This window comes from Carcharhinus amblyrhynchos, chromosome 4 (assembly GCF_965287045.1).
Source record: "Carcharhinus amblyrhynchos chromosome 4, sCarAmb.v2.hapA, whole genome shotgun sequence".
In the NCBI taxonomy this organism is placed as follows: Eukaryota; Metazoa; Chordata; class Chondrichthyes; order Carcharhiniformes; family Carcharhinidae; genus Carcharhinus; species Carcharhinus amblyrhynchos.
The window spans coordinates 100,178,191-100,186,012 of NC_137327.1; the positions used below are offsets into that span (position 1 = coordinate 100,178,191).

Below are 7,822 nucleotides of genomic sequence, written 5' to 3' on the forward strand. Positions count from 1 at the left end.
GAGACATCTGAAATGATTTGGTCTTTTGTTTTAGTTAGTGGCCTGTCTACATTAACCAGTTATGAAGAATCACATACGTTTTGAACCACCACTCCCCACCATCCCCCGAACAAGTCTCAATTTGGTTCCGATAGCGATTCTGAAACTCCAAACTATCCTGACAGGGAGCTCCCTCCCTGCAAACTGTTTCAATCGTCCATGTGCCAACCACCACCTCCACCCCATCCCCCCCCCCCCCCCCCCCAACACCGCCATAGGTTTGGAACTTCACAATTGCCTTCTGCGCAGGCAATGATGAAGTGGGGGGCGGGGGGGGGGAGCTTTTCAAGACACTGTGCAGAAATGTCATCTTACATTTCTGCCACTCACATGCACTTGACCAGACAGTCTTGCACACAGCCAGGTAGCTTAATTGACATTCCCTCTCAGCCGGAAGCGAGCCTATACAGCGGCATACATTTTAAAGAAATATTTAAGACTACAAGGAAAGCGAAAATGAAAAGAAGTTGATGAATTTCTTGAGTAAATAGCACAAGGCCAGCAGAAGGCTATTTACTGTTGTGATTAATGAATGCAATCGTGCTATTTATTTGAGCACAAAACTTGCATTAATTGTAAAATCAGAAATCAAATGAACCTATAATGGACCACCTCCCTGGAACGCTCAAGGGTCAAGTTCTTACTTTTCAGGGTACAAGAAACTCTTTAGGGAATAAGAACTTCGACAAATCAAGGTCCAGTTGTCTTGTAATATACTATTACAACGGAGAGTCACCGGAGTTCAGTATGAGTATCTTTAAACCGACCTTTATAACGAACACGGTATAACAGAGAACTTGTTCTCGTTGACTTTATAATGAGTGGAGTGGAGCGAGGATTTTGTAACTGAGCTTTAGAGTGGGGTGGTGTTCAATTGATTATCTTTCACAGTGGGTGGGGTGTGACGGGTATTCCACAGTGATTACTTTTACAGTGAACGCACTGTTATCACTAAATGCGGTCAATTATAGTCAAAAAACGGGATTAGGGTGATTCTGCCCCATTGTTGTCCCTGTGGCTACTAAAATAATTTAGTCACTTACTTGCCCGCCTATATATGCCAGTTCAATGCGCGCCACAGCAGAGATGTCGCTGCCATTGAGGTGTTGGCAATGACAGGGTTGAGCAGGGCATGGCACGGTGCAAAGTGGGAAATGCCACTGTGGCTCCAACTCCACATCAGTGTAAAAGTGGGGTGAAGCATGGGTTCCCCCGACTGAAGAACACTTACTCCAGGAGGAAGGAGTGAGTGAAGGGCATTCACACCATCACATCAGCACTGTGCAAACTGTACACCAACAGCAATGTGAGCCGAGCACTCCGCCTCTCATAGATGGAGGTAGCCTTCTTCAGTACCCCCACGCCCCCACCCCGAACCAGGACATGAGAATAAGCCGAATGCTCAGCCCCTATACATCTAAACCTCGCCCAGTGTAATGATGAATCCAGAGATGGGAAGGCGAATTCTCCACCAGCTTTCGGTGTTCACAAATCTCACCAACAGTGTGCCTTCACAAAGTATCGCCCTCGGAACCCAACGATCAAAGAATCAAAACGGTTTCAAACATTTTTTTTCTACAGCTGAACTACGCCAATATGTAAATAACAACGGTGCTGGTGGCTGAGAAGGAGAATACATTTCCAGTGGACCATATCACATTTCTAAGCCAAGCAATAAATATTTAATGCGTCGATAGTGAAGACAGCTCGCATGGTTTTCCCATAAACTGAGTGGTTTACTCTGAACAGACCATCTGCCGGTGGCTATTCCGAAATCCCTGCACTGGGAGTTATGGTGGGCAGGGAGGTGGGGGAAGAGAGAGATTGCCTCCAAGCCCCAGGTCGTCAGGTGAAGAAAATCCCATTGTGTGCGGATAGTCATAGTCCAAACGGTTAGGGGCTTGGGAGGGAGGATGGGCAGGAGGGAGGGGGGGGGCTGGTAATCGAATGTCTTTCTGTTCATATAGTTGAGATATATCACAATGGGAATCACAGGAGTGTGGGAGCAAAATGAACGGACTGGAGCCTTTAATTAACACAGGAAGAACCCACAAAAAAGGTGCTTAACATGAAGGGGAATCGATGGTCCCTTTTCCCTGGGTAGATTTCAAATGCTCAAACTTCGAGGTATAGTTATTCAGGAGGAAGCTGCCTCTATTCAAACTTCCAACTGAGAGTTTAGCAACCCCCCCCCCCCCACCCCCCCCACCCCTCAGCCCCCACCCCACCTGTCAGGTCATCTTGTGCATGTCCTGGAGTCTCGGCGTGAGAAGAAATGGAATGTCCCCCTTGGAAATCTCACTAAGGAAGCCTTGGAGAATGTGCCTTCTGAACTTCCACAGGGTTTTAACATTGGTCACAGATCTGAGCAAGAGTAATCTTGGTCATAAAGGTTTCTCCAGGGCTTTAGGATAAGTTGTGTTGGAGAACTTCCTGCACACGGTGTTTGAGTTTTTGCACCTGCAGCCCGGTCGCTTGACGCCGTCGTAACATCCCTGGCAGAGCCGGAGGCAGCCCTTAGCCGGCAGGTAGCACCACAAGCAGGGCAAGAGGATGGAGATGAACCCCATGGCGGTCCAGCGGGCGCAGCAATGGCCCTGGCTGCAGGAGCACGGGTTGTCCGCACAGTTGTCCTCATCATCGCTGGAGCAATGATAGAAGAGGCCCTTCACACAGCACACACAAGTGCCATACTCCAGAGCGCTCTGGAAGGAGCAAAGACACCTCTGCTCACACAACCAGCACGAAGGCAGAGTCCTGGGAGCCGCGCACTCGCTGCATTTACACTTTGCACATCGCTCACACCGCAGAGAGTGTTGGTTCCAGTCCTCGGCGCCAGCAGCCTTGTTAAAATCGCCTTTAAGGTCAGCTTTGGGCTGCGCCCTGATAATCCCTTGGCCAGAAGGAGAGGAGGTCAGGCTGAGCAGCAGCCGCTGCTCGGAGTTGCTGCTGCTTCTGGAGACTGAGCTGACGGTGCTGGTGGACCTGCTCAAGTGTTGCTGGACCTGTTGCTGGAGCTGTGCCGAGGAGCGCTGTTCCAGCGCGGCCCCGCTGCCCTCGGCCGTCCTCTCCCACTTGTGGGCCGAGCTGGGCGGGCTGAGCTTCGCCCTGATGATCAGGGGCCGCTCCACATAGTCGTTGTTGGCTCGGATTGCCCGAATCTGATCAATGGACAGCACCGGCCCCTGCTGCATGTCCCCGGGGTCAGCATCAACCCGCTGCCGCCCCCTGTCGTGAGCCAGTTGGAGGGAGAGCGGCGAGATGAGCGGCGCTGGAGTTTCCATCTGAATGTGGTGGCTGCAGGCCCCGGGGCTGGGTGCACATTGGTCAGACCTGGAGCAGAGACAGGACACACAGAGGGATCAGTCAGACAGAGAGCAAATAGCGAGGCACCCATTCCACAGCACCTCCTTCAGCAAGAGCTCTCCACCCGCACTCAACACCGCCCACAGACATACCCTCAAACACTCCCTCCCCTGACCCTCACTCCCCCATAGCCATTCCCTCACTTCCTCCCCAGACCCTCACTCCCCCATTCCCACTCCCTTCCCAGGCCCTCACTCCCCCATTCCCAGACCCTCACTTCCTCCCCAGACCCTCACTTCCTCCCCAGACCCTCACTCCCTCCCCAGACCCTCACTCCCCCATTCCCAGACCTTCACTTCCTCCCCAGACCCTCACTCCTCATAGCCAGACCCTCACTCCCCATAGCCAGACCCTCACTCCCCATAGCCAGATCCTCACTCCCATAGCCAGACCCTCACTCCCCATAGCCAGACCCTCACTCCCCATAGCCAGATCCTCACTCCCGTAGCCAGATCCTCACTCCCATAGCCAGACCCTCACTCCCCCATTCCCAGACCTTCACTCCTCCCCAGATCCTCACTCCCATAGACAGATCCTCACCCCCATTCCCAGACCTTCACTCCCCATAGCCTAACCCTCACTCCCATAGGCAGACCCTTATTCCCCATTGCCAGACCCTCACTCCTTCCCAGACCCTCACTCCCCATACTGTCCCTCACTCCCTCCCCAGCCCTCACACCCTCCCCAGCCCTCACTCCCTCCTGAGCCTCTCACTCCCTCCCCAGCCCCTCACTTATTCCCCCATTCTCCACTCCGCACACATTACTGCCCCTAGCCAGCCCCTCAAACACTCACTCCTCATTGCCAAACCCTCACTCATTCCCCAGCCCCTCACCCACTCCCCCATACTCCTCCCACACACAATACCATCCCTGGCCAGACCCTCAAATACTCAGTACTCGTACCCAGACCCTTGCACCCTCATTCCCTAGCACCTCAAACACTCACTCCATAATCCAGTGCCTCACTCTCCCCATTTCCAGATCCTCAAGCACTCATTCCTCATACCCAGACCCTCATCCATACTCAGACCATTAAAAACTCACTCCCTCATACCTCAGCCCCTCAATGACTCCTGCTCACACCCCAGCCCCTCAGTGACCCCCCTCACACCCCTGCCCCTCAGTGACTTCCCCTCACACCCCAATCCATCAGTGACTCCCTCACACCCCAGTCCCTCAATGACTCCTCCTCATACCCCAACCCCTCAGTGACTCTCCCTTACACCCCAGCTCCTCAGCGACTCCCCCTCACACCCCAGCCCCTCACTGACTCCCCCTCACACCCCAGCCCCTCAGTGACTCCCCCTCACACCCCCGCCCCTCAGTGACTCCCCTTCATACCTCTGCCCCTCTGTGACTCCCCCAACCCTTTTCCCCTGCTTTGCCCTTCTGCTACGTTGAGGCAGAGTTTGTAACGCATTGCTTATGGAATGGGGTGCGGGGGGCGGCGGGGGGGAGCTCGGTAAAGCATTGCTTCAGGAGTGGTCGCTTTGACCAATCAACCCAATCAACCTCCAGCCCTTAGTATTGAGCTCAACAACCCTGCCCAGAAAAATGCCAGCCACTGCCCGAGGCAGAACCTTCACGGTTCATTTTAAATAGGAGCCCCAATGTTTAAACCAATAATTCAACCTGGTGTCTGATAACAGTGATCACACACAGCCCGATTTTAACCCTCACAAAGACCACAGATTGTCAGCTGTGACCTGTGAAAGGTGAAAAAAAGGGTTTGGCATGAGCTTGGCAGCATCAAGTGGCACGGATGGTACAACTTGCGCTTATCGGGAACACTGTTCCCGCTCAAAAAAGGGGCAAATATGAAATGGTTTTGACATCCACTCAATGTAAATGAAGGCAGCACTGACAGTCTTCAGCTAAAATCTGAAAAAAACAGCGATTCTATCGATTCATCTTCACCCATTCCATTTGTCTTCCCAGAGAGATTAAATGTTCCATTTTATCTCCCTTATCCCAAGTTTTTAGACAGCTAAAAGTGTGTCGTCGTCGTCTTGCAAGCCCCCCCCCCCCCCCCCCGACCAATTCATGCACTCGGAGCCTGTGCTCCAGTGCCTTCTCCAATCTCACTTTAAACCCAAGGCGGCTCCAAGACAGTGAACTGGGAACTGATATCCGACTAAATGTAACTCTCGGGTTATCCCCCAAAAGAAAAAGAAATAATAACATCCACCCATACCGATGAAAAATAGAATCAGGCCGGGATATTCTGGAGCACAGTTCGAAAGGTGAAAACTCAACCCAGATCACGGTCAGTAAAAATGAGAAATTCTTCAACTAGAAGGAAACATTCTCACCACTCTCTATTTTCCCAAAGCGAGTTGAAAGCTATGACCACAAATCGGGAGGATTTCCATACAGGAGGTGCTGCCTGACCCGCTTGAGTGCTTCTAGCACTCCCTGCTCTCAGAGTTTATTACAGGAGATGTCAGCTTCACGAGTCAGGCTGGAGTGTGGAGAAAAGCCGGCGGGCAGTGGGACCCGGAGAAGCAGCACTCTCTTTTCCCAATTGCTATTGAATGGCAGCGAGTTTGCAATTCCGGATGTGGCGAATCCGATACAGCAAGCTGGCTTGAAATGGATACTACATGCGGAAAAGTCAAATACTGTAGCAGGGCCATTAGACAGCGCCATCAGTCACACACACACATACACACAACCAACGGCCCCGAGTCCCCGCTAACTGGACCACATGTAGCAGAGAGGGGGAACCCCCCCCCCTCACCCACCCACCCATCCAAATCCCACCCAACTCGAGGAGCGCTTAAAACATGTCCATTCATCCCCACCCCGGGCGTGGGATTAACATGTCATTTAAACGGAGGTTACAAGCTTAATCTCAAGTAAAATTGTAAATGGCAACACAGAAATGTAAAGAATATGGCTAATCAATAAATCTTATTTTAAAGAAGAAAATCGCATTTCTACCCCATCCACCCCCCCCCCCCCCCAGTTAAAATTTCGTGAAACATTTACCATCAGATTCAGATGAAGGTTTTGTCCCGCCACTTGCCTCTGTTCACATGAGACACACAGTAAACTTTCCAGCCTGCCTCTCGGCACTTTCCAGACTCTGTAATGGATGTGGCTGGATTGGTTTCCTCATGCAGAGTTACATTAAAATGAGGCTACTCAGGTTTTGATCGATATTAAATATTATCTCCTCCTCCCTCCTCCCCCCCCCTCCCCTCCCCTCACACCAGTAACAGTATGCTGCAGCCGGGTCTGTTTTAATGCAGTCCCTTGGTGTTGAGGGATAAGTGATCAATGATCGGAAAGGGATTTTTTTTCTTTGCAATTGCTCGAAACGAGTTGTTAGCCCTGTAGAGAGATCCGACTGGAGTCTGGAACAAGTTAAGTGTATAAGAGAGACAATTGAATAGACACCCCGGCATGTACACATTAAAGCAGCTCAGGTTCTATAGTGGCTCACCTCTCGGAAGATGGGGGCTGTTCCTTTGCGATGCCGCTGGGTAGACTGTGGCAGTAACCTTGTCTGCTGTGCTTCAAGTGCAGCCACTCTGTGCGATCAATGACAAGCTCCTGGAGTGAAGGGCACCGTGTCCCTAGGCTGTCAGGAATCAGTGGCTGGGGTGGAGAGTGGCAGAAACAGACCCTTCCCCAGTCCCGCTGCTCCGCTAGTGACTCAAGGCACGAATGCAGAGGCTAGCTTGGGGAAGAGGGAGGTTAGGAGAGAGAGAGAGAGCCCCGCTCACACACACATCACTCACACACTCTCTCCCACTCCGGGTCCACACTCTCCTCACTTGTACAGGGATTTGCCCGGTTATAGCTCATGGCTAAATGGCGTCATCCACGTGAAATCGAATAGGCCATTTGCCGTCCCAAAGCTTTCTCCGCATCCGGTCGTGGGCCATGTATTTAAAGCGAGCTTGTTCAATCACTGCATCTCTGACTGACAGAGCAAGCAACCTTTTTGTGGAGATGAAGTTTTACACCTACCACTATCACCCCCCCCCCCACCCCCCGCCTTGCTTGGTCCGCTGGAACTGACCGGATTTGAACATGTTCTCCTGAACAGATTTACACCAGTTTTCAACAGAAACGAAACTAATTGACATTGTGTGCGCTGTGTTTGAATGTATTCGAGCAAGAGGCAGAGGTTTAAAGAAAATTGATTCATTTTTTCGATCCATTCAAAACCATTACTCGTGTTTTTAAAACTGGCATAAGCTTAGAGAGGGAGAGAGGTATGTTACTGTTTTCTAGATTTCTAGCAGCGGCAGGCTCGCTTATTTCACCAAGCGGCTGTGTTCAAGCGGCGAGGATTCCCCACCTGTTAACACAGTGTGACTGGGACCTAAAGCCAGGCTCCTGTTCCTCGCATTCGCAAAGCGCTTTCTCTTTGACACTGAATCTGCAAACATGTTGTTGAATAA

The 7,822-nt window shown here is 51.5% G+C and overlaps 1 protein-coding gene across 2 annotated transcripts; it reads right to left on the bottom strand.

Annotated features, from left to right (window-relative positions):
- Window positions 1-2,262: 2,262 nt before the first annotated feature.
- Window positions 2,263-6,950, bottom strand: LOC145342680 (protein sprouty homolog 2-like). 2 transcript variants are annotated; one of them, XM_080188234.1, is made up of 2 exons: window positions 6,856-6,950; window positions 2,263-3,372 (listed from the first exon to the last, which is right to left on the bottom strand). In XM_080188234.1, the coding sequence occupies exon 2, from the start codon at window positions 3,321-3,323 to the stop codon at window positions 2,424-2,426; it is 900 nt and encodes a 299-aa protein (XP_080044360.1). In that variant the 5' UTR covers window positions 3,324-3,372; window positions 6,856-6,950; the 3' UTR covers window positions 2,263-2,423. The 2 variants fall into 2 exon arrangements, with proteins under 2 accessions (XP_080044360.1, XP_080044361.1); XM_080188235.1 differs by lacking the exon at window positions 6,856-6,950 and adding an exon at window positions 6,399-6,540.
- Window positions 6,951-7,822: the final 872 nt, after the last annotated feature.

What these genes read in the sequence shown, in the direction of transcription:
- LOC145342680 (XM_080188234.1), bottom strand. Translation starts at nt 3,323, where the DNA reads ATGGAAACTCCAGCGCCGCTCATCTCGCCGCTCTCCCTCCAACTGGCT.